Here is a 26,831-nt window from a genome sequence, read left to right as displayed (position 1 = left end):
GTGAACCACTCACCATTAACCATTCACCGTGAACCATTCACCGTGAACCATTCACCATTAACCATTCACCGTGAACCATTCACCGTGAACCATTCACCATTAACCATTCACCGTGAACCATTCACCGTGAACCATTCACCGTGAACCATTCACCGTGAACCATTCACCATTAACCATTCACCGTTAACCATTCACCGTGAACCATTCACCATTAACCATTCACCGTGAACCATTCACCGTGAACCATTCACCGTGAACCATTCACCGTGAACCATTCACCGTGAACCATTCACCGTGAACCATTCACCATTAACCACTCACCGTGAACCATTCACCGTGAACCATTCACCGTGAACCATTCACCGTGAACCATTCACCGTGAACCATTCACCGTGAACCATTCACCGTGAACCATTCACCGTGAACCATTCACCGTGAACCATTCACCATTAACCATTCACCGTGAACCACTCACCGTGAACCATTCACCGTGAACCATTCACCATTAACCATTCACCGTGAACCATTCACCGTGAACCATTCACCGTGAACCATTCACCATTAACCACTCACCGTGAACCATTCACCGTGAACCATTCACCGTGAACCATTCACCGTGAACCATTCACCGTGAACCATTCACCATTAACCACTCACCGTGAACCATTCACCGTGAACCATTCACCGTGAACCATTCACCATTAACCACTCACCGTGAACCATTCACCGTGAACCATTCACCGTGAACCATTCACCGTGAACCATTCACCGTGAACCATTCACCGTGAACCATTCACCGTGAACCATTCACCGTGAACCATTCACCGTGAACCATTCACCATTAACCATTCACCGTGAACCACTCACCGTGAACCATTCACCGTGAACCATTCACCGTGAACCATTCACCATTAACCATTCACCGTGAACCATTCACCGTGAACCATTCACCGTGAACCATTCACCGTGAACCATTCACCATTAACCATTCACCGTGAACCATTCACCGTGAACCATTCACCGTGAACCATTCACCATTAACCATTCACCGTGAACCATTCACCGTGAACCATTCACCATTAACCACTCACCGTGAACCATTCACCGTGAACCATTCACCGTGAACCATTCACCGTGAACCATTCACCGTGAACCATTCACCATTAACCACTCACCGTGAACCATTCACCGTGAACCATTCACCGTGAACCATTCACCGTGAACCATTCACCGTGAACCATTCACCATTAACCACTCACCGTGAACCATTCACCGTGAACCATTCACCGTGAACCATTCACCGTGAACCATTCACCGTGAACCATTCACCGTGAACCATTCACCGTGAACCATTCACCGTGAACCATTCACCGTGAACCATTCACCGTGAACCATTCACCGTGAACCATTCACCGTGAACCATTCACCATTAACCATTCACCGTGAACCATTCACCGTGAACCATTCACCGTGAACCATTCACCGTGAACCATTCACCGTGAACCATTCACCGTGAACCATTCACCGTGAACCATTCACCGTGAACCATTCACCGTGAACCATTCACCGTGAACCATTCACCGTGAACCATTCACCGTGAACCATTCACCGTGAACCATTCACCGTGAACCACTCACTGTGAACCACTCACCGTGAACCATTCACTGTGAACCATTCACCGTGAACCATTCACCATTAACCATTCACCGTGAACCATTCACTGTGAACCACTCACCGTGAACCATTCACTGTGAACCACTCACCGTGAACCATTCACTGTGAACCATTCACCGTGAACCATTCACCGTGAACCATTCACCATTAACCACTCACTGTGAACCATTCACCGTGAACCATTCACTGTGAACCATTCACCGTGAACCATTCACCGTGAACCATTCACCATTAACCATTCACCGTGAACCATTCACTGTGAACCATTCACCATTAACCACTCACCGTGAACCATTCACCGTGAACCATTCACTGTGAACCATTCACCGTGAACCATTCACCGTGAACCATTCACCGTGAACCATTCACCGTGAACCATTCACTGTGAACCATTCACCGTGAACCATTCACCGTGAACCATTCACCATTAACCACTCACCGTGAACCATTCACCGTTAACCATTCACCGTGAACCATTCACCGTGAACCATTCACCATTAACCATTCACCATTAACCATTCACCGTGAACCATTCACCGTGAACCATTCACCGTGAACCATTCACCGTTAACCATTCACCATTAACCACTCACCGTGAACCATTCACCGTTAACCATTCACCGTGAACCATTCACCGTGAACCATTCACCATTAACCATTCACCGTGAACCATTCACCGTGAACCATTCACCGTGAACCATTCACCGTTAACCATTCACCATTAACCATTCACCGTGAACCATTCACCATTAACCATTCACCGTGAACCATTCACCGTGAACCATTCACCGTGAACCATTCACCGTGAACCATTCACCGTGAACCATTCACCATTAACCATTCACCGTGAACCACTCACCGTGAACCATTCACCGTGAACCATTCACCGTGAACCATTCACCGTGAACCATTCACCATTAACCACTCACCGTGAACCATTCACCGTGAACCATTCACCGTGAACCATTCACCGTGAACCATTCACCGTGAACCATTCACCATTAACCACTCACCGTGAACCATTCACCGTGAACCATTCACCGTGAACCATTCACCATTAACCACTCACCGTGAACCATTCACCGTGAACCATTCACCGTGAACCATTCACCGTGAACCATTCACCGTTAACCACTCACCGTGAACCATTCACCGTTAACCATTCACCGTGAACCATTCACCGTGAACCATTCACCGTGAACCATTCACCATTAACCACTCACCGTGAACCATTCACCGTGAACCATTCACCGTGAACCATTCACCGTGAACCATTCACCATTAACCACTCACCGTGAACCATTCACCGTGAACCATTCACCGTGAACCATTCACCGTGAACCATTCACCGTGAACCATTCACCGTTAACCACTCACCGTGAACCATTCACCATTAACCACTCACCGTGAACCATTCACCGTGAACCATTCACCGTGAACCATTCACCGTGAACCATTCACCATTAACCACTCACCGTGAACCATTCACCGTGAACCATTCACCATTAACCATTCACCGTGAACCATTCACCGTTAACCATTCACCATTAACCATTCACCGTGAACCATTCACCGTTAACCATTCACCGTGAACCATTCACCGTGAACCATTCACCGTGAACCATTCACCATTAACCACTCACCGTGAACCATTCACCGTTAACCATTCACCATTAACCATTCACCGTGAACCATTCACCATTAACCATTCACCGTGAACCATTCACCGTGAACCATTCACCGTGAACCATTCACCATTAACCACTCACCGTGAACCATTCACCGTGAACCATTCACCGTGAACCATTCACCGTGAACCATTCACCGTGAACCATTCACTGTGAACCATTCACCATTAACCATTCACCGTGAACCATTCACCGTGAACCATTCACCGTGAACCATTCACCGTGAACCATTCACTGTGAACCATTCACCATTAACCATTCACCGTGAACCATTCACCGTGAACCATTCACCGTGAACCATTCACCGTGAACCATTCACCATTAACCATTCACCGTGAACCATTCACCGTGAACCATTCACTGTGAACCATTCACCATTAACCACTCACCGTGAACCATTCACCGTGAACCATTCACCGTGAACCATTCACCGTGAACCATTCACCGTGAACCATTCACCATTAACCATTCACCGTGAACCATTCACTGTGAACCATTCACCATTAACCACTCACCGTGAACCATTCACCGTTAACCATTCACCGTGAACCATTCACCGTGAACCATTCACCGTGAACCATTCACCGTGAACCATTCACCGTGAACCATTCACCGTTAACCATTCACCGTGAACCATTCACTGTGAACCATTCACCATTAACCACTCACCGTGAACCATTCACCGTTAACCATTCACCGTGAACCATTCACCGTGAACCATTCACCGTGAACCATTCACCGTGAACCATTCACCGTGAACCATTCACCATTAACCATTCACCGTGAACCATTCACCGTTAACCATTCACCATTAACCACTCACCGTGAACCATTCACCGTGAACCATTCACCGTGAACCATTCACCATTAACCACTCACCGTGAACCATTCACCGTTAACCATTCACCGTGAACCATTCACCGTGAACCATTCACCGTGAACCATTCACCATTAACCACTCACCGTGAACCATTCACCGTTAACCATTCACCGTTAACCATTCACCATTAACCATTCACCGTGAACCATTCACCATTAACCACTCACCGTGAACCATTCACCGTTAACCATTCACCGTGAACCATTCACCGTGAACCATTCACCGTGAACCATTCACCATTAACCACTCACCGTGAACCATTCACCGTTAACCATTCACCGTGAACCATTCACCGTGAACCATTCACCGTGAACCATTCACCATTAACCACTCACCGTGAACCATTCACCGTGAACCATTCACCGTGAACCATTCACCATTAACCATTCACCGTGAACCATTCACCGTGAACCATTCACCATTAACCACTCACCGTGAACCATTCACCGTTAACCATTCACCGTGAACCATTCACCGTGAACCATTCACCGTGAACCATTCACCATTAACCACTCACCGTGAACCATTCACCGTTAACCATTCACCGTGAACCATTCACCGTTAACCACTCACCGTGAACCATTCACCGTGAACCATTCACCATTAACCACTCACCGTGAACCATTCACCGTGAACCATTCACCGTGAACCATTCACCATTAACCACTCACCGTGAACCATTCACCGTGAACCATTCACCATTAACCACTCACCGTGAACCATTCACCGTGAACCATTCACCATTAACCACTCACCGTGAACCACTCACCGTGAACCATTCACCGTGAACCATTCACCGTTAACCACTCACCGTGAACCATTCACCGTGAACCACTCACCGTGAACCACTCACTGTGAACCACTCACCGTGAACCATTCACCGTGAACCATTCACCGTGAACCATTCACCGTGAACCATTCACCGTTAACCACTCACCGTGAACCATTCACCGTGAACCATTCACCATTAACCATTCACCGTGAACCATTCACCGTTAACCACTCACCGTGAACCATTCACCGTGAACCATTCACCATTAACCACTCACCGTGAACCATTCACCGTGAACCATTCACCATTAACCATTCACCATTAACCACTCACCGTGAACCATTCACCGTGAACCATTCACCATTAACCATTCACCGTTAACCACTCACCGTGAACCATTCACCATTAACCATTCACCGTGAACCATTCACCGTGAACCATTCACCATTAACCATTCACCGTGAACCATTCACCATTAACCACTCACCGTGAACCATTCACCGTTAACCACTCACCGTGAACCATTCACCGTGAACCATTCACCATTAACCATTCACCATTAACCACTCACCGTGAACCATTCACCGTGAACCATTCACCATTAACCATTCACCGTGAACCATTCACCATTAACCATTCACCGTGAACCATTCACCATTAACCATTCACCGTGAACCATTCACCATTAACCATTCACCGTGAACCATTCACCATTAACCACTCACCGTGAACCATTCACCGTTAACCATTCACCGTTAACCATTCACCGTTAACCACTCACCGTGAACCATTCACCGTGAACCATTCACCGTGAACCACTCACCGTGAACCATTCACCATTAACCACTCACCGTGAACCATTCACCGTTAACCATTCACCGTGAACCATTCACCGTGAACCATTCACCATTAACCACTCACCGTGAACCATTCACCGTGAACCATTCACCGTTAACCATTCACCATTAACCACTCACCGTGAACCATTCACCGTGAACCATTCACCGTTAACCACTCACCGTGAACCATTCACCGTGAACCATTCACCGTTAACCATTCACCGTGAACCATTCACCGTGAACCACTCACCGTGAACCATTCACCGTGAACCATTCACCGTTAACCACTCACCGTTAACCATTCACCGTGAACCACTCACCGTGAACCATTCACCGTTAACCATTCACCGTGAACCATTCACCGTGAACCATTCACCGTGAACCATTCACCGTTAACCACTCACCGTTAACCATTCACCGTGAACCACTCACCGTGAACCATTCACCGTTAACCATTCACCGTGAACCATTCACCGTTAACCATTCACCGTGAACCATTCACCGTGAACCATTCACCGTGAACCACTCACCGTGAACCATTCACCGTGAACCACTCACCGTGAACCATTCACCGTGAACCATTCACCGTGAACCATTCACCGTTAACCATTCACCGTGAACCACTCACCGTGAACCATTCACCGTGAACCACTCACCGTGAACCATTCACCATGAACCATTCACCGTGAACCATTCACCGTGAACCACTCACCGTGAACCATTCACCGTGAACCACTCACCGTGAACCATTCACCGTGAACCATTCACCGTGAACCATTCACCGTTAACCATTCACCGTGAACCACTCACCGTGAACCATTCACCGTGAACCACTCACCGTGAACCATTCACCGTGAACCATTCACCGTGAACCATTCACCGTTAACCATTCACCGTGAACCACTCACCGTGAACCATTCACCGTGAACCATTCACCGTGAACCACTCACCGTGAACCATTCACCGTGAACCATTCACCGTGAACCATTCACCGTTAACCATTCACCGTGAACCATTCACCGTGAACCATTCACCGTTAACCATTCACCGTGAACCATTCACCGTGAACCATTCACCATTAACCATTCACCGTGAACCATTCACTGTGAACCATTCACCGTGAACCATTCACCATTAACCATTCACCGTGAACCATTCACTGTGAACCATTCACCGTGAACCATTCACCGTTAACCATTCACCGTGAACCATTCACCGTGAACCATTCACCATTAACCATTCACCGTGAACCATTCACTGTGAACCATTCACCGTGAACCATTCACCGTGAACCATTCACTGTGAACCATTCACCGTGAACCATTCACCGTGAACCATTCACCGTTAACCATTCACTGTGAACCATTCACCGTGAACCATTCACCGTGAACCATTCACCGTGAACCATTCACCGTGAACCATTCACCGTGAACCATTCACCGTGAACCATTCACCGTGAACCATTCACCGTGAACCATTCACTGTGAACCATTCACCGTGAACCATTCACCGTGAACCATTCACCGTGAACCATTCACCGTGAACCATTCACCGTGAACCATTCACCGTTAACCATTCACCGTGAACCATTCACCGTGAACCATTCACCGTTAACCATTCACCGTGAACCATTCACCGTTAACCATTCACCGTGAACCACTCACCGTGAACCATTCACCGTTAACCATTCACCGTGAACCATTCACTGTGAACCATTCACCGTGAACCATTCACCGTGAACCATTCACCGTTAACCATTCACCGTGAACCACTCACTGTGAACCATTCACCATTAACCACTCACTGTGAACCATTCACCGTGAACCATTCACCGTGAACCATTCACCGTGAACCATTCACTGTGAACCATTCACCGTGAACCATTCACCGTGAACCATTCACTGTGAACCATTCACCGTTAACCACTCACTGTGAACCATTCACCATTAACCACTCACTGTGAACCATTCACCGTGAACCATTCACCGTGAACCATTCACCGTGAACCACTCACTGTGAACCATTCACCGTTAACCACTCACTGTGAACCATTCACCATTAACCACTCACTGTGAACCATTCACCATTAACCATTCACCGTGAACCATTCACCATTAACCATTCACCGTGAACCATTCACCATTAACCATTCACCGTGAACCATTCACCGTGAACCATTCACCGTTAACCATTCACCGTGAACCATTCACTGTGAACCATTCACCGTTAACCACTCACTGTGAACCATTCACCATTAACCACTCACTGTGAACCATTCACCGTGAACCATTCACCGTGAACCATTCACCGTGAACCACTCACTGTGAACCATTCACCGTTAACCACTCACTGTGAACCATTCACCATTAACCACTCACTGTGAACCATTCACCATTAACCATTCACCGTGAACCATTCACCATTAACCATTCACCGTGAACCATTCACCATTAACCATTCACCGTGAACCATTCACCGTGAACCATTCACCGTTAACCATTCACCGTGAACCATTCACTGTGAACCATTCACCGTGAACCATTCACCGTGAACCATTCACCATTAACCATTCACCGTGAACCATTCACCATTAACCATTCACCATTAACCACTCACTGTGAACCATTCACCATTAACCATTCACTGTGAACCATTCACCATTAACCACTCACTGTGAACCATTCACCATTAACCATTCACTGTGAACCATTCACCATTAACCACTCACTGTGAACCATTCACCATTAACCATTCACCGTGAACCATTCACCATTAACCATTCACCATTAACCACTCACTGTGAACCATTCACCATTAACCATTCACTGTGAACCATTCACCATTAACCACTCACTGTGAACCATTCACCATTAACCATTCACTGTGAACCATTCACCATTAACCATTCACTGTGAACCATTCACCGTTAACCCCGCATTAGATTTCCCCGTAAAGAGCGGCGCGTGCCACTCACTCGAGCCGTCTGAACGACGAGAGCGGGGCACGAGGCTGGGCACTCGCTCGACAACGGCCGCCGCCTGATGGCGACACCCTGACGGCGTTGCCATGGCGACACCAGGCTGACGGCGGTGCCATGGCAACGCCAGGATGACGCCACCGCGGCACAAAGAGAAGCGCGGCGCCATCCGTGGCTGTCAGCTTCCTGCCTCTGTTCAAGTCAAAGTTCAAGTCGGGACCTTTCTCTTCTTCTCGTCTGCCCAGAGCCGTCCCTAGGGTACACAGCGACCGCCCCGGGCCCCGCACATGGGGGGGGGGGGGGCTGCGCTTCGACATCGCGTTGTCAGATGCAAAACTTCCGCTTTAGTTGAAGGCGCCGGGCGGCCCACCCGCGGTGATTCGCCCCGGGCCCCGCACCCCCCTACGGACGGCCCTGCCTAGAACAACATCGACATGAGAAACATGTGCGTGTGTATACCGTGGCACGTTGAGAGATATATACTGGATACGTACACCACTCTGGCATCGCAGGGACACCTGGTGACGGCCCTGGGGAGACAACCGTCTAGCAGTGGACACGCCGACGATGACGGCACGAGGGCGCTGGGGACGGTGCAGAAGAAGAGACGTCGCGACGTGGAGTCGCTCCCATGGACGGAGGCGTTGGAGCGAGCGCCGCCACGTTTCATGCCATGGACACGAGCGGTGGTAAAACAATAAAGGCGTTATACTCGTTGGTTCTTTCGGTAAAGTCACGTGGGTATTAAAAAAAACTATCACGACGTTTCGGGCGCAACACAAGCGTCCCTCATCAGGTGGGAATAAAGGTTTTGACTCTACAGAGAGGGCGGGGGGCCCCACCCCCCCCCCCCCCCCGAAACAACAAATACATCAGCCCGAGACGCCCATCAAACTCACTGCGCACGCGGCGGGCACGTGGCAGCGCTACCGACGAGAGCGACGCGGGGCACCGCCGAGTTCACGCGACGGCGCCGCGGCCGCACCACGGCGAGGCTGGCGGCCGGTCACGCACCGCGACGTCCCGCTCCAATTCAGATTTGTGTTGGCGTTGCTTTGTTATTCATCGCGACACCGCGTGGGTCCGGACACGACGCCGTGGCCGTCAAATCGCGTTACTCGGGAGGAGGAAGAGGAGGAGGGAGAGTGGGGAGGCGCGCGGGGTCGCAGCGGCCCCGCGCGCCTCTCTCCTGGCAGGTATGCAAAAGGGGGGACGGCGATGGTGATGTGCCCATTGATCTCCGCTGCACGTTACTCACGCTAATTAATTCCCTGCTCGTTGCTTCTCTTACCCTCAGCGGCAGCAGCAGCAGCAAGGAAAGCGCCTAACAGAATGAGACGCACGTGGTGTGGCGCGCCGCGTGTAAATTAGGTAACAAATGACGGGTTTGTCACAAGCGGCCTCTCTCAAATGAACCCTGCCGCATCTGCCTGCCTCCCCCCTCCGCCTCCTGCTCCGCTAGAGACGCGAGCAGCCCCCCCCCCCCCCCCCCATGTCGCGGGCGGGCAGCTCGCAGCAGGGACGACCCCGCTCTCGTGGTGCCTCCCCCCGAGTTTTGACCTCGGGGGCCGAGCAAAAAATATTCCACGGCTGCCTCCACCCCCCCCCCACCCCCGCGAAGGACATCGGCTAAGGTCCGTGCGGCCGAGGGTTAAACTCAACCTCGTGACGCGGATCTACTCGGGCAGCGGTGTGGGGTTCGAGACGCTTCTCAGCGACCCTCCTTGCGTCTATTCCTGTGTTGCTACCTTTGAGCACTTGGCACGTACGCACACACGCACAGGCCGCACTCACAACACAGACCGATTCCCCCCACCCTGTTTAGCCATCAACAGGCTGTTGGGGCGAGCCGACTGCTGTGCCGCCCGTGCTAGAGGCACTCCCCAGCGCGGTCTCAATTGCTTTCTACTGATGCTATGCGGTGGATTTCCCCGCTCACATTGCTTAGCTCTGACTATCTCGGATGTCCGTGTTCTCGTCTTTCCGTATCCGCCTTTAGCCCCTCAACCCCCACCCCTCACGGGGATTGTGTCCTAGCCCTGGGTGAACAGAAACAAATCGATCAACTAAAACTACATTCGTCAAACAACAACGTTATGCATCGCAGTCTCAGTTGTAGCCGCGTCCGAGTCTGTGAGTCTCGTGGAGTCACTTCCTGTAGTCTGGCCGGCTACAGCTCGTCAGAATTACCTTGGGTGGGCTGGAGGGACATGTGGTGGGGGCAGTGCCCACCCCAACAGCCCCTAGCACTCGAACATTTCCTCCGCTGATTTCCGAGAGGAAACGACCGCTCTGAGCGAGCCAGCCAGCTCCCCCCCCCCTCACCGCAAGGTCCAGGCACGCGTCCCAGAGCTCTCGGCGAGCCGCCAGGGCCGCCCGCACCGCTCCTCCGTAGCCCGCCAGGGTGGCGAGCGCCGCGACGCACGAGGCGAGGCGCTCCGCGTCGGGGCGCGTGGACTTGCCGCGGGCCTGCGGGGAGACACGCGGACGCCGCTGGAGCAGAGCGACCGCGCCCGTGCCGCGTCCCGCGAGGGGTAGACAAGCTGGCGACGCCGGCCCCATTGAAGGGAGCCTCCGTTCCCGCAAGACGCGCGAACTCGCTCCCACAAAAACAGAGACTCCCACCCTCGCGTGTAGCTTCAACAGACCGTGAGGACAAGTGCTGTTAGCGAGCACCTATGGAGGCTCGGACGGCACACGATGGGGTGGGTGGGCCAGCACCACGTGCCTTTGTCTCTCGCGTGGCGATATTCACACAGCGCACCAGGTAGTCATTTGACTCAAAACGTCCAGTACCGGTTCAAATATTTGTCACTGGTGTTGGTGGCCGTGAGCTGGAATCGAACTTTGGTCGCCGGGTTCGTAGCACGGCGCGTTAACCGCTCCACCACTCGCTTCTACACGGGCACGCGCACGCGCACGTTACAACGCGCACGCGCGCACGTTACAACGCGCACGCGCGCACGTTACAACGCGCACGCGCGCACGTTACAACGCGCACGCGCGCACGTTACAACGCGCGCGTGCTAATCGTGTTGATTCGCGCCATTACGAGAGAGTCCTTTGTAATAAACCATTTTCATTTTCTTGGGAAATATTTCCAATCTCGCTCGAGATGTAGGCGACTGGGAATTGGTGCTGCCGTGCGAAGTGCCGCGTGCTTGCTCGCGATTGGTTCCGAGGTTTTGTGGTCTTCCTTAAGTGCCCTTGGACGGACGAACAATAATATATCAATTTCGCGCGGCCTTTTGAGTGCCGTGGACTTCATGCAGGCACTCTCTGGCTTCCTCCCACGGACACAACAACTCGTGAATGGACATGGCCAACACCCCCCCCCCCCCCCTGATGCGGGACCCATCACGACAAATCCAAATCACGCAACCTCCGCAAAAAGCACATGGCCCCCCCCGTTACCGTGTGGGTCGCTCGACATTGTCGGCATGCGACAGCCAGTCCCCCACGGGACAGGGTAAAAGCCTCCCCCCCCCCAGGCGTCGCCATCTATCGCACGGTCTCGCGAAGCAACGATTCCATTCATAATTAATGTTGTTGGGTTATTATGAACGTGCTAAACCAACAATTTCATGTCTCGCTCCTGCGCAGCAGCCCGATTCCATCGCTCCCTCCTTTGGGCTGCCGCTCCGTCGTTCGTCTCGACCGCCGGCCATCGTTCCGAACGACGCGCGGCACGACTCGGGGGCGAGTGGAAGAGGCGCTTCGGCTGCCGCCGCCGTCCTCCGCGCGCGTTCGCGCAGCGTCACACACGAGCCAGCGGTGGCACCACCTCGATCGGCAACTCGTCACCCCCCCCCACCTCCACCCCCACCACTCCACCGCCGCCACCAGAGACTCAGCCACCCACGCCGTAATTGACTTCAAACGCAGGAAAGCCACGCTTCGAACCAGGGCAGCTCACGCCGAGATGGCAAAACACCGCCCTCAGCTGCGGCGCAGAGAGCCGCGAAGGCCGCCAACTCGTGGTTGCGATTACGATCGTCAACATCATCTCGAGCAGTCGTATGTACAGGGCGCTTCAAAACAATGTGAACACTTACATGGGACTCTCGTTTTTAATGGGAAAAGAACGAATAATGCACTGTAACATGATAACAAATGTATGTTAATAACTTCAGAAAAATCAAAAAGTCTCAACTTGTTCGCCATCATTGTCGACACGTGGCCTGGAGTCTTCTCCAGGTGGTCTCCAGAGCTCGGAGAAGGCAGCACTTCTCGTGGTGTTGTTGCAAATTCACGGAAGTGTGAACATGTATTTTAAGCACCCCCCTGTATTACAATTAAAGGGGCAGTGACGCGCCGCGCCGTGTTCGATTGAACGGCGAGGGAGCGGGCGGCGCTTCCAATAAAACCTGTAGTAACATGGGGTCCCAGGGACAGAAACGCACGCACGTGGAGCAGACGGAACCGCGGGGTCACTGGGCAGGCAATTACGCACGGCCGAGGAGGGGCAGTGAGGGAGGGTGACGCAATGAATGTGGGGGGAGGTGGACAAGAATACGAGGATGACGAGAGAGGGGAAATAGGCAGGGCGGAGGAGGCTAAAGGGGGAAGTGGAGAGATATGTAAATTTCATCACGGGGAGAGGGGGGGGGAGAGGGGGGGGCAGGAGGAAGACGCCGCGGAGCATGGGAGGAGGAGGCGGCTACACGTGACAGGCACAGAGGGTAAGGAATTCTGTCAGGGTCATCATAAAACTTGTTACAAGCGTATTAATCATAAGTGGAGTCTAATTAAACACGCTAATGATGCGCGAGTCTAAGTGTACTGAGACGGGCCCTCCATTCCCACAAGTCCGCGTGGCGGCGACTAATGAGACGCAGCTAGTCACGCCACGGCACGCGGACACGCGGCCAGACACGCGGACAAGGAGCCAGATACACGGACACGCGGCCAGACAAGCGGACAAGGAGCCAGATACACGGACACGCGGCCAGACACCAGGACGAGGAGCCAGATACACGGACAAGGAGCCAGACACGCGGACACGCGGCCAGATACACAGATACACGGACACGCACGTAAACGCACGCGGGCGATTGACAGCGGGAAACACGAAAGCTGCAATTTTGAGAAAGCACAAAGCGGGAACAGCGAAGGCATTCGTTTGCATATCCGACGCCCACGCAATAACACAACCGCACAAAGACAAAGATACCCCGAATAGCCTTTAGCACGGTTGGGGTAAGTGCCGTTCGCGAGTTGCACCTATGAAGGCCCCGAACGGGCACACGATGGGTGGGTGGCCAACAGCACGCGAGGTTCATAGCGCCCACCACTACGCTACCCCCCCCCCCCCAGATAAAGATCCCCCGTGTAGCCCGAAACAAATTGTTGGGGCAAGTGCTGTCAGCGAGCATTTCGCACACACACATGCACACACGCCCTCCCGTGATGGATGTTCCATGAAGGGAGCCGTGCCAAACCGGTTATTAACTGCAGGGAGCAGAGCGTGGGGGGTGTGTGGATGTTGGGTCACTTCGTGCCACGGTGCGCACTACCGGCCTCGGCAATGCAACAGCCGCAAGACCACCACACTACCACTACTCACAACCACCGTCAACAACACAACACCCGCACTACCACCACCAATAACACAACAACCGCACTCCCTCTCACTGGGACCCCTGCAGGAACACGCCACCACCACCACCGCGGATGAAAACCACACTACCAGACGAAAGGTCGGTACAGTGATTAGAATCGCAGTGTACTCAGCAGATGATGGTGGTGGTGATGCACGTGTGTGTGGTGGTGGTGCAGGTGTGTGCGGTGGATGGGTATGCTTAGCCATCACGATGGGGCGGCCTGTGTGGAGGGGGCGGTGGCGCAGCGGTTAGCGCACGGCACTACGATTCCCGCTCACGACAAACACAGGTGACGATTATTTGCATCGGTCCTGGGCCTCCCCTATGTCGACTCGGCCTCAAATGAGCACCTGGTGCGGTGCGTAAACGTCGTCACGAAGCAGACAAAGGCGGCCCGGCGTGGTGTTGACCACCCACTCCCGCTTGAGCAATGCTCGCTAATAGCAGCCACAGCGGGTTCAGTACCCATCATGAATTTTTTAAAATTAAAATAATCTCAACGTTATTCTAAAAGCAGTTTAAAATATATCAATGAGCCACCCGCTGCGCCCAAGGCGGCAGGCTCAGCCAATCCCCCTCGAGCTCCCAGCTCTCTGGCCCAGCCACCTTACATTGTCGGAGAGCCCTCCCTTCGTGAATTATCCCGTTATTAAATGCAGCTGTTCTACGAATACATCACTCCGTTGTTTGAGTAGTTATCATCTCGGATGTACGTTCATATGACCCGATAAACCGGCTTGCCCCTTTAAATCCCACAGACATCTCGCACGCGCGTGGGCACAGAAGGCGCAGCGTGCGATGGCGATGCAGCGCCCAGCGAGGAGGAGACGTCCCCCATGGGACTGCCGCGTTGCCCGCAGCCTGCGCTAGGGCCTTCAAAGCGGCACAGTGTCCAGTAACAGAGGTCAACACAGCAGTAGCGCTACCGGATCTCGGTACGAATGCATTTCTGCTGCTGCCGGCGCCCCGAACACAGACGCCAAGGTCACGGGCCGTACCGGGGTCAGACCGGGCACAGGTGGCAACCTTTAACGCACGACCATCACTCAGGAGCTGGCGAGCGCCGTTGGCGATGATAACGAGACTTCGATCGGAACCGAGGCACTCGCGGGATAACAACACCGGCAAGACTTCGGCCCCGACAAGAGCCTCGTCCCGCTGCGGAGGCACTGCCCGATGATTGCAATCAGCCCGCAAATCAACTCGGAGCGCCGCGATTCTGCTGCTGCTAGTGAAGTGTGTCAGCCAGCGGCGGTCATCAGCGCGGTTCATAGCCGAGCTGATTCGTGCCTTTTCTCTCTCTCGCACTCACATGAATCGTTGAAATTGTGTTACGAGCATGGAACCTTCCAAAGATGTTCACAACGGTGCAGCATCTCGGAACAAAAATGTGACCCACCTACATATAAAAGATCGCCGCCATTGTTGTTGGTGACCATCTTTGTTTTGTAGGTGACGAACGTTTTTTTGTTTCTTGTTTAGTGACACTCGTAAGATGGCCCGTCCCCAATTTGGTGCTTGTATCGCCATCGAAACGATGACCTCGTGTCATCTTATCCACCGCACCGCGTGACTGGTCGGGGAGACGCGGTAACGCCACGTGGCCGCGCACACCGGCACGTGTCACGTGATGTTCGGGCGGAATGAATCGGCCCGGTGACCCACGACCCAATAACTTGACCTCTGCGACCGACATGACCTGACCCCGAGGTAACTTGCAAGTGTTGCGGGGTGGTGGTTCCATGTGGGGGCACAGCGACACTCAGCCGGTGTCAGAGGCTTCATCTTCCCCCAGAATTTGTATTCATACCAGCAGCCGACGGGGAACACGTGACTCCCCATCCCGAATATTCACACCCCGGTATTTGTATTCTCCAAAAGCAATCTTGCTCTGGATATAAGTTTAATATCCGTGCATTTTAAAATACAATCCTGGCTCTGAGACCGCTTTTCAAACGTGTTTGAGAAGCGGTCTGTTTTATTTCAGCAGAGTTTGACTTTTTCATAGCGTTTCTCTGTCCTAACTTTGTGAAAACCAATAGGTTTTTCTTTTACCTTTCTGAAACAGTAACTAACCATAAATAACCCTTCCTCGCCAGAACTAACCATAGTTTACCCTAAATTACCTTATCTAACCCTAACATAACGAACCCGAACCGACCCAAACTAATCCTAACTAACCATAACCAATCCTAACCATGTTTGCCAGTAAAGACAAAACTGTTTCCTTGCGAGTGCTGGTAAGCAGTGGGACCCACTTCAGAGCACCACCACTGAGACTGCGCCGGGCCTGGCTGGCGTCGCTTTGTCCGGGGGGCTAACGCCGCGTCGGGGCACTCGGCCACCAACGGCTGTGACCTGGGTTTGAATCAAGGTCCCAGTGGCCAGTGATGAAGCCGAGCTCTCAGGCGTAGTCAGCTGATGGAACTCAACTCTGCTCACAATTATGCCGGCATGTTTCACTTCTTATGATTTAATTATGTGAGTTTCATTCCCATGGGACAAAAACTCGTTGCCATGGCATGACGTCATCTGTGAGGACTCCATTCAGGAACATTCTCCAACGGCAAGGTGGTGCGCTGCTCGCTTCGAGAGTTCCCAAAGAGAAATCTCCTCTCCTCGCGACATCGTGCCGATTGCACAACCAGCATATAATTGGGATAAAAACCTGAACCTATGACCTGTGACCAACGACCCAGCCGTGACCTAGGTCCAGCCTCACCCTTAGCCGTGTCACGAGTTGTTTTTTAGCTCGGTCAATTCGTTCATTAGGGCGTCTAATCAATTTAAAATCGTAATCCATTCCTTGCTGTGTGTTCGATTACTCAAGGCCCTTTTAAAAAACGGCGGCCGCCCCGCATCCTACAAACTCATGAAGGCGGGAAACCCCCTACAGCCCACGCCCATCGTGACATGGCTGACGATGCTGATGGCATCACCGAGCACCGCCCATGACCTCCAGTCCAGCGGCACACTTGGTGAAACACAGAGGCGAGACATCCCCCCCCCCCTCTCCCAACTGCTTACACGCATGTATCCGATTACGGGAGGAATCTAACTGACAGCCTGTCGGGTCGACGACTGCTTAAGTGATCGGGATAACAGCCCGGCGCTAAATGTTTGTTTCACTTCTCCGGTGGCACGAGCAGCAGCCGCCCCGAACCGCGTGGGAGCGAGGCGAGCAGCGCGGTCCCCGCCGCAGCGGCCGCAGGCCGCGCGCGCGCGGGGCTGGCGCTCCGGTAGAACCCATTAGCGTGGCGGGGTGCGATCACTGGAGAGCGGCAGCAGCAGCAGGAGGAGTGGCAGGAAATGGTGAGTTAGAAGGCACTGCAGCTCACGAGGGTGAATGTGAATGCATTCATTTCGTCCGTGGAGAACGTGTGATTTAGTATTTACCGCGACAATTCCGGGTGGCCTCTATGATCACGAGGAGGGCCCACTTTACTCGCTCCGCGGCCCGTATCGCGCGAAACCGCGGCCGGCGGCGAAGGGGGGGGAGAGGGGAGGGATTGTCTGGCGCCCGGCGGAGGGAAGAGGCTCGCTCGCTGGTGTGCCCAGCTTGCCTTGCGCCGTCTCGCTGGGGTCGCGACGATACGGCGCTACGAGAAAGCACGTGAAGACGCGGCGGAGAAAACGCGATGGCAGTGGCACTGCGAGACGTCGTCTCCACTCCGCAGTGGGAAACGCCGGCCGCAGCGCGGTCGCCGCACGGTGCGGAGGTTCGCGTGATTTGAATCCGGCAGGCCGCCCTGGTTACCACTGCGGCGTGTGCGGTATGGACCGTGCACGACCATGCGCCGCACGCTTCCCTCACGGCGGACGTCAAAGATCCCCGCGACGTCGAAACGAGGAGCAGGAGGCCATCATCGCGTGTCCACGTCGCGGTGAAAATTTGCCAAATTTGATTAAAATGACACCGCACATCGCTACCTTGGAATCGCACGCACACACACACACAGCGGCGAGCATCGCCACCGACTGGCAGATGCTCCCCAGGCGCCGAGTCACCTTTGCCGCACAGGGACAGCTGCAACCGGGGGTGCCCCTTGGATGTTTGAGATGAAATGGAGATTAAAGGTGCCTTGAGAGTTGCTTAGGCCTCTACCCAAAGTGCCAAGTAAATGCAAGCAACAGATGATGATGATGGTGACGATGACGATGGTCAGCACGATTGTGAGGTTCAGGGAACAAACATTGGACCTCACCAGGCAGCGCTCCAGCGGAGCGAGCAGCGCGGCCCGGGCCTCGTCCTCCCGCAGCCAGCGCCTGAATCTGCGGGGCGACAGGCAGCGGGCGAGCGAGCTCGGCAGTGACTGGGTGAGTTAGCGAGTGAGCAGTGACTGGATGAGCGAGCTCGGCAGTGGCTGGGTGAGCGAGCTCGGCAGTGACTGGGTGAGCTAGCGAGTGAGCAGTGACTGGGTGAGCGAGCTCGGCAGTGACTGGGTGAGCGAGTATAGGTGAGTAAATTTGCGGGTGGGTGAGTGGCTAAGCGAGTCGGTGTGGGGGAGTTTGTGGGTGAGTGAGTTAGAGGGCGATTGAGTGAGCTGCTGATTGAACGAGTAAGCGAGCAAGAAAGAAAATTCGATGGGTGAGTGGGCGGGTGAGTGAGGGAGATTTTGAGTAATTGAATAAGTGAGAGAGTGAAATTGTGACTGAGTAAGCAAGTGAGTGAGTTATTGGGTGAGCGGGTGGGTGAGTGAATACATATGCGTGAGTGAGCAATTGAGTTACTGAGCGAATAATACAATGAGTGAGTTTATGGGCGAGTGGGTGACAGATGGGGTAGGTGGGTGGGTGGTTGACTCAATGGTTGAGCGAGCAGCAGCGTTTCTGAATGAACAATTCGGTGAGCGAGCGAGGAGAGTGAGCGAGGAGAGTGAGCGATGACCGCACGGTTCACAGGAGCCGCCCTCACCCTTACCGCCCCCCGTTAACCCACGCCGCTCCCCGGACGCCCAGCACCGATGACACGGCCGCCTTGTAGGGCCGAAGAGCGCGGCACGAAAGCCGTCCACGTAGCCTCGGGCGCGCGGCGGGGTAGCGAGCGACGTTAGCGGAGCCGCTCCGCGGGTGCCAAAAATCAGCGCGCCTCCCCTGCCCACCACCCCTCCCCTCCCCTGCCCACCACCCCTCCCCTGCCCACCACCCCTCCCCTCCCCTGCCCACCACCCCTCCCCTCCCCTCGGGAACACCGCGGCGCGTGCTTTTATTTGGCGTTTGTTGTTGTTATTTAGCGAGGATACAACGTCTGGAAGCACCGCGGCCCGCGTTGGTGCTCTTCACGTTTCTAAGCGGAGACGTCAAAGTCGCGCAGCCGTGACGACGGGGAACGGACGGACGAACGCTTCCTAATTGTTTACAAAATCCCACCGGGGTCCTCATCCGACACGCTCATAGATTTACATACAGTACACAAAGACAAAGATCCCCCGTATAGCCTTAACAGGCTGTCGGGACAAGTGCTGTTATCGAGAACCTACAAAGGGCGGCACGGCACACGAGGGGCGGGTTGCCAGCACCACGCTCGACCGCCTTTGTCTTCCCAGTGGCGACGTTCACACACCTCACCAGTTATTAATTTGAGGCTGAGTCGAGCTAGGGGGGGCCCAGGACCGATTCAGATAACCGCCACTGGCGTTGGTGGCCGTGAGCGGGAAACGAACGCGGGTGGCCGGGTTCGTAGCTGAGCGCGCTTAACCGCTACACTACCGCTCCCCGCTATACACTGACACACACACACGCTGATTATACACTGGTCAAAAAAAAAATTCTGGCTTGGACTTTTGCAGCTGTTTTAGACTAATTTCAGGGTGCTGAGTCCAAATCTGATCTCAGATTTGCTCTATCACATCATTTTTATGCTATCGGCATACCCCATTTTCATTGATTTTACCCGAAATTAACTCTGTCACTTATGATTGCAAGTTGTTGCGAGTCAGTGACTGCTTTAGTGTTAAAATATGGTGCTGTATTTTTAGGATAGTGTGTTTATAATATCATTTTATGTAGATATCCACATTTATTTAATATTTTTCTTCTGCGGTTTTTATTAAAAATGCAACATTTGATATCTCACAAACCTGATGTGATAGACAAAAACTGATGCCAGATTTGGAATCAGCACCCAAAAATTACCTTAAAACATTGGAATACCTTATGCCAGAAAAAGTGTGTTGACCAGTGTTATATATTACGCACGAACGCCCGCGTGGCCATTGTCTATTGCGCGGGGCCTTGCGCGAAGTTTCCTCGAGGCCGCCACGCTCCAAGGCCGTCGTCTGCGCCGCCACCGCGCGCGCCTCGTCGACGGACGCCGAGCGGAGGGAAGGGGCCCGGGGAGGGGAGGGGCGCGCTGGGTCGAGAGTCGTGGCCAAGCCCAGGGGGCATACGTGAAGCAGCTCCTGGGAGGGCAGCTCTACAAGTCGAGCCCTGCACGATCGGCGCCCGTAGAGTAACGACGCAGAATGAGGACGCGACATAACGACGCGTGGCTGCAGTCTACATGGAGCATAGCAACGGCGATGTGGCATAGCGGTAGCTTGTGGCAGAAGTCCGCAGTTCGAATCCAGAAGGCCGCGCTGGTGAACACTTGTGGTATCAACACCGTGGTAGTGGCCATACAATACTAGGCACCATCCGTTTTGCAGGTGATGTTAACGACGGGATTGGAGCGGCGTCGAGGCCATTGCGAGCCGGCGTCGCGGTCCACGCTTGGAGACGGAAAAAAACAAAAACTGGCACCGCAAATACCCCCAGCGGGTAACCACGCGTGGCAGGACCCTCCTTGAACAGGGCCCTTGAGACTCGGTGAGGCTTCCCTGGGCAAAGCAAGCGTAGCAACAACAACTTTCTTGCATATGTTGTCGTTGTTGTCTTCCCCTGTCTGGTTACTTTGTCTCTAACCGCCCCGCCACGCCCCGCCGGTCCTTTCTCTGTGCGCAACGCCGACTCGGTACGGCGAGTACATAAACAACAAAACAACAACAGCAGCAGCGGCTGCCCTCGCAGACACAGTGTGAATTCACTTTGGATTTACATCGAAGCTGCGGGGGGCGGCGGGGTGGGGGGGGGCTGCGCTACTGAACCCCTCCCCCACACTTCCCCCACCCCGGGCTTCTCGCTAAAGTCAGCGCAAGCCTCGGCTGCTACAGCTGCTGCTGCTGCTACAGCTGCTGCTACTACTGCTGCTGCTGCGCCTGAACCCGGCTAAATTGAAGTTGACGATTCGCGGCGTTTATAATAAAGTGGAGGGCTCACATTTAAAATGCAGTGAAAAATGTATGAGTTTGCGTGCGTTGCGCGGGTCGCTTTGAACAGCGCGTGTTTTATTCAGCAGCAGGAATCCGCGGGGCTCTGACGCCGTCTGTTCTCCTGGCTCGGCCTCTTGCGGGGACCCGTGCCACGGGATTTTAAAATTAACATTCCACAGATTGGCCACCGAAGAACCATTAGCCCCCACCCCCGCCACCTCTTTTGCATAACACGAGCTCTTGAAAAACACATCTGCGCTTACAATTGCATTTGTGTTCAGATTTAATGCACTTAAATAATACATATTGAGCATCGCGGAAGTTTTATTTTGTATTACTACAATCCGGGCACACGTGTTTGGTTTGGGGTGTTTTCCTCGTCTCTCCCCATGCTCGCTGGCCGATGCGGTCGCGCCGAGACGAGCCGAGGGGAGCCGAGGGGAGCCGAGGGGAGCCGTTCATTACCTGCGCCCCGCCGTGCGGAGGGCGCAGGACGAGGTCGCTGTTCAGCAGCCCGAGGGTCACCGCGAGAGGCGACGGCGGCCCCGCCTGCCCCTCACCGCGACCCGCTGCACTCACTCCGCTCGTCGCCGGCCACCGTCGCAGCCACATCCTGCACGGGGCCGGCGCGCCGCTCTGTCGCAGCTGCCATCGTTGGCATAGCCTGGCGCAGGAGGCCACCCCACCCCAGGGACTAGCCACTACCCCCCCCCCCCCCTGCCACAACCAGCATGAAGCTCGTATGTCCACGACAGCTGCCACCCTTACCGTAGCCAGCAGCCTGTGCCGGGCCACTTCATCTCCTCGACCAACAGCCAGCCCTGCCACCCCTTCCAGAGGTGAGCTCGATACCTATGGGGTGTGGACCGGCCCAGGTCAGGGATTGACACCCGCGGCATCTTTGTTCGGGTGTCAGCAGGCGTTGAGCTGCGCCGAGATCTGGCACCGCCGGTGTTGAGTTGAACTTGATCGCAGCAGGCCGCACGGCTTTGATAACAGACCGAGAGGGTTGTCTTGAGTTGTCTGGGTTTGGTCTACGGTGGAAGCGCAGGTGGTGGCGCGATGCTGCGGAGGCCGGCCCATCGCTCTGCATCAGGGGGGGGGCGCATGGCCCGTGGGCCGGACACGGGCCCTCAATTCGCGTGCGGCCCTTTTAATAAAGGGCCCTCACGATGTTCATCCGTCACTGCGAGCATCTCTGCTGCACTCTTCGGGTACCAAGAGGGCAACAAAAATTCGACCTGGCAAAAACGCCGTTTCTAATTTTAGCGCGCTGAATCGCTACGGTGCGTGTGGCTCACCCCTCGTGCTACTTGCAAGTCTTATTTGAGCGTGAGTAGATACACGGTCCTCCACCCCTGCTTCAAGCAGCGCACCTCAAATTATCGCCGCAGAGACGGCGCGAGCTGCCAGTCAGTGAAGGTTGACCGAGGGGCTTCGACAGAAGGGAGTGTTTGGAGTGAATAGCGCAGCGCGCTAATCACTGTTCCGCCGCTCAACTCGGGTAATATATTTTTGACCGGGGTCAAAATCCCAATTTTCGCAATCGATTGTGGTGAAGGGGGGTGTGGGGGCTATAGAGACAGACTTTCTTCTGACACCCGGCCACCCCAGGACGTTCGACGGCTTGAACGTCTCCGCGCCACCGACTGGATTGGTGCTTCGCGGGACATCGTGAACAGGTAGCAACGGCTTGGGGAGTGGATCGATCACGGCTGCTGATGATGACGACGGTGAGTGTCCCGGCGTGCGTTACCGTGTGCGTTACCATGGATGCGTTACAGTGTGTGCGTTACCGTGGGTGCTTTACCGTGGGTGCGTTACCGTGGGTGCGTTACCATGGGTGCGTTACTATGGGTGCGTTACCGTGGGTGCGTGCCGAGCTGCGTGATGACGTCGAGGGGCAGGGAGGCCGGCACGCTCGGCGTGCTCGCCACAGCGCTCAGCAGCCTGGCGGGCACGGGGGGAGCACGGGGTGAGGGGGGGGACGGGGTGAGGGGGGTGGCTTCGTTGAATCGCTTCGTTGTATCGCTTCGCTGTCCACTGCAGTTGTAGGCCGAGATGCAACACCGACACCAACGCCGCCTCTGTCTGTTGAGGGACGCGAGAATTCAACTGTCAGCCTGCGAGCGTGCCGTGTGTGCCGTGTACACTTAGTGTGTGTGCGTGTACACTTTGTGTGTGTGTACACTTAATGTGTGTGTGTGTACACTTAGTGTGTGTGTGTACACTTAGTGTGTGTGCGTGTACACTTAGTGTGCGTGTACACTTAGTGTGTGTGCGTGTACACTTAGTGTGCGTGTACACTTAGTGTGTGTGTACACTGAGTGTGTGTGCGTGCACTGTGTTGAGAGTGTGTGCTCTGTACGTGCTGTGTGTGTATGAGTACACTGAGTGTGTGTGCGTGCACTGTGTGTTGAGAGTGTGTGCTCTGGACGCCTGTAAAAAAAGAGCTTCATAGCTCATCGGATTCCTACAGTAGAACTACATATTCAGATTCCGTGTGCATGGTGTGGGTGGCGCACACGACTGAGAGCTCTCAGACTGAAGCAAAATCCCCGCGTGGGTTCACGCCTCGTCGGGGCAGGGGTCGCCAACCCAAATCACAAGAAGAGACATTTTTCCCGTAGAATTCGGTAATAAAAACTCTCGATATTTCACGAGCCGCAATGCGCCGCGTGGTGCACGCGAGACGGTGGTCCTCCACGAACAACGCGTCACGAAGCGGTCCTCGGAGAGCCGCGGGTTGCCGGCCCCGCGTCACGGGCTGCGCTGCGGCCTCGTGGCAGCGGCTTCCCGGTTCGGCTCCAGCGGCAGCCCCGGTCAGCACCGCGGTGGTGGAGTAATTACCGCAAAGATACTACCCACGCGTCGTCTGCTTCGCTCGCAGTGGCCGCTTACAGATCCCGTGACGTCGCTCGCAAGAGTGGGCCATCGTGTGTGCCGGCGTCACGGTTCCAATGGTAAGACGAAACTCCACGACAAATCACTCGACTGGCATCGCATACAGCAACATCCATCACCATCCCCCCCCCCCCCACCCCGACTGTGAAGACTTGGCAGCACCCTTCGGAGAGAGAGTCGCGAGACTCGGTGAAGGCGTCAACAATGACAACAACAACAACGACGACGACGATGACGACGACGACGATGATGACAGAAACATCCGACAACAAATCTGAGCGCTGTACGCAGATCGTACGCGGCACGGCTCCCCCCGCAGGAGCCGCGTCTCCCCCCCCCCCCCCACACTGCTCGCCTCGGCGGGGCTCGCCGCGTCCCCGTATGGTGCCCGAGACAGCACACGGGGCGGGGGGGGGGGCTGGGGGGGGCTGGTGCGGGGGGGGGGCAGTTGCGCAATAGCAATCGGATGCTACAGCGAACACGCGGCGGCGCGAGGTTTGAAAAGCTGCGTCGTGTCTGTAATGGCGATGCAATGAGAATAATTGAAACAAACACCCAGAGACACAATGAGTTACTACTCAGAGGTACAATGAGTTACTACTCAGAGAGACAATGAGTTACTACCCAGAGAGAGAGAGACAAAGGACAGCCATATGGAGACAGATACACGATGAGACTCACAGGGAGACAACGAGAGACAAATAGAGACAGAGACTCGGGGAGACCGTCCAAGGGGCAGTGCATGTCCCAGCCGACGAGACGATTCGAGGCTTGGCAGCCCGCGCCCCCCCTCCACCCCCACCCCTCCACCCCCACCCCTGGAGGAGTCGCATTGAGACCCGGCACACGTAGCGCGCTGGGGCATCCGTCCCTCAGCGGGCCGCTCGTTGGCTCGCCTCAGCAGCCTGTCACTGACTCTGTCTCCCTGTCTCTGTCTCCCTGTCTCTGTCTCCCTGTCTCTTTGTCTCTCTGTCTCCGTCTCGGTCTCCCTGTCTCCCTGTTTCTGTCTCCCTGTGTCTGTCTCCCTGTCTCCCTGTCTCTCCATCTCTCCCCCTCTGTCTCTCCCTGCTTCTGTCTCTGTCCCTATTTCTGTCTCCCTGGCTCTGTGTCTTCGTCTGCGCTGCTCGACCTCCGTGTGTCTCCCTCGTTATTCACATTGTCTTCTCTCCGTCTCCGGCGCTCTCTGCACGCCTGTGCTGCAATATCTGTCTCTCCGTGTCTCTCCACTCATCTCCTTCTATCCCTGTATCCTCGTGTCTCACTCATCCCCGTCTCTTTATCCCCATCTCCGTTAAACTCTGGCTCCGTCTCCACCACCACCGCCACCACCACCGACCACGTTTGGCTTTGTACTCTCCTTGTGTCCTCTCCCGCCGCTCTCCCTGGGCCCCGAAGTCTCCCCCTCTTGCATCTCCCTGCCCTCTCCCCGTTCCCTCGGCGAGATGCGTGCAGCCGCGCGGCGCTCGGGGCAGGCACACGGGCACCCGCTCGGCTGATAACGCCTCCCCATGTCGAGGAGCGCAGAGCTTGGGCACACGTCGGTAGCGCGCCGGCTCCGCACCGCCGCCGCTCATCGTTCTCGACGTTCTCGAAGAGCGAACACCGCGGTGGCGCAGAGTTATAGAGTTATGCGTTGTGACGACGCCATCATCATCATCATTACTAGCACTGCGTGGATGACTCCGCCGTTTTGTCTCCGTTCGCCCCGACACAGGCGCGGAATTTATGAGCAATTCTCTCTAATAGCGAAATGCGAACAAATTATTTCCCTCTGAATTAAAGTGCTAATTGGGCACACACTCTGCCCAACTAAGACGCCACCTCATGACTATTGCAGTGATTTAGAAGATATTCAGGGAGCCTCAAATGTACGTTCAGAATCGCGGTCGTGCGGAAATGCACACGCGCGCATGTCGGGACACGAGCACACAGAGATCCCGCGCGTAGCCCACTTCAGGCTGGCGGGGCAAGTGCTGTGTTCAAGAGCAGAACACACGAGAAGGTGCTTAGGCCAGTACCACGCCCCCGGCCATCTTTGTCTTCCCAGTGCTGATATTTACACTGCATCATGTAATCGCTGAAGGCTGAGTCGATCTAGGGGAGTCTCAGGACCGATTTGGATATTCGCCACTGTTATTGGTCGTGAGCCGGATCAAACTCGGTTTGCCAGGTTCGGATCGCAGTGCGCTCAGCACAGGACACACATGAGCAGGGACAAAGAAAAAGACCCCCGTATAGCCTTTG

At 54.6% G+C, this 26,831-nt stretch overlaps 1 protein-coding gene across 1 annotated transcript in view; it reads right to left on the bottom strand.

Annotated features, from left to right (window-relative positions):
• Nucleotides 1-26,831, bottom strand: part of LOC144728535 (tetratricopeptide repeat protein 12-like) — a 195,354-nt gene that overhangs the window by 101,595 nt on the left and 66,928 nt on the right. Inside the window, 3 exon segments of the mRNA XM_078608037.1 lie at nt 11,156-11,299; nt 18,639-18,705; nt 23,550-23,633. Of these exon segments, the coding sequence (XP_078464163.1) occupies nt 11,156-11,299; nt 18,639-18,705; nt 23,550-23,633 (295 nt within the window).

The sequence above is a fragment of the Lampetra planeri genome, chromosome 29 (assembly GCF_965212315.1).
Source record: "Lampetra planeri chromosome 29, kcLamPlan1.2.h2, whole genome shotgun sequence".
Classification (NCBI taxonomy): Eukaryota; Metazoa; Chordata; class Hyperoartia; order Petromyzontiformes; family Petromyzontidae; genus Lampetra; species Lampetra planeri.
Note: the sequence above shows the minus strand (reverse complement) of the source record. Positions and strands in the feature narration are given on the sequence as shown.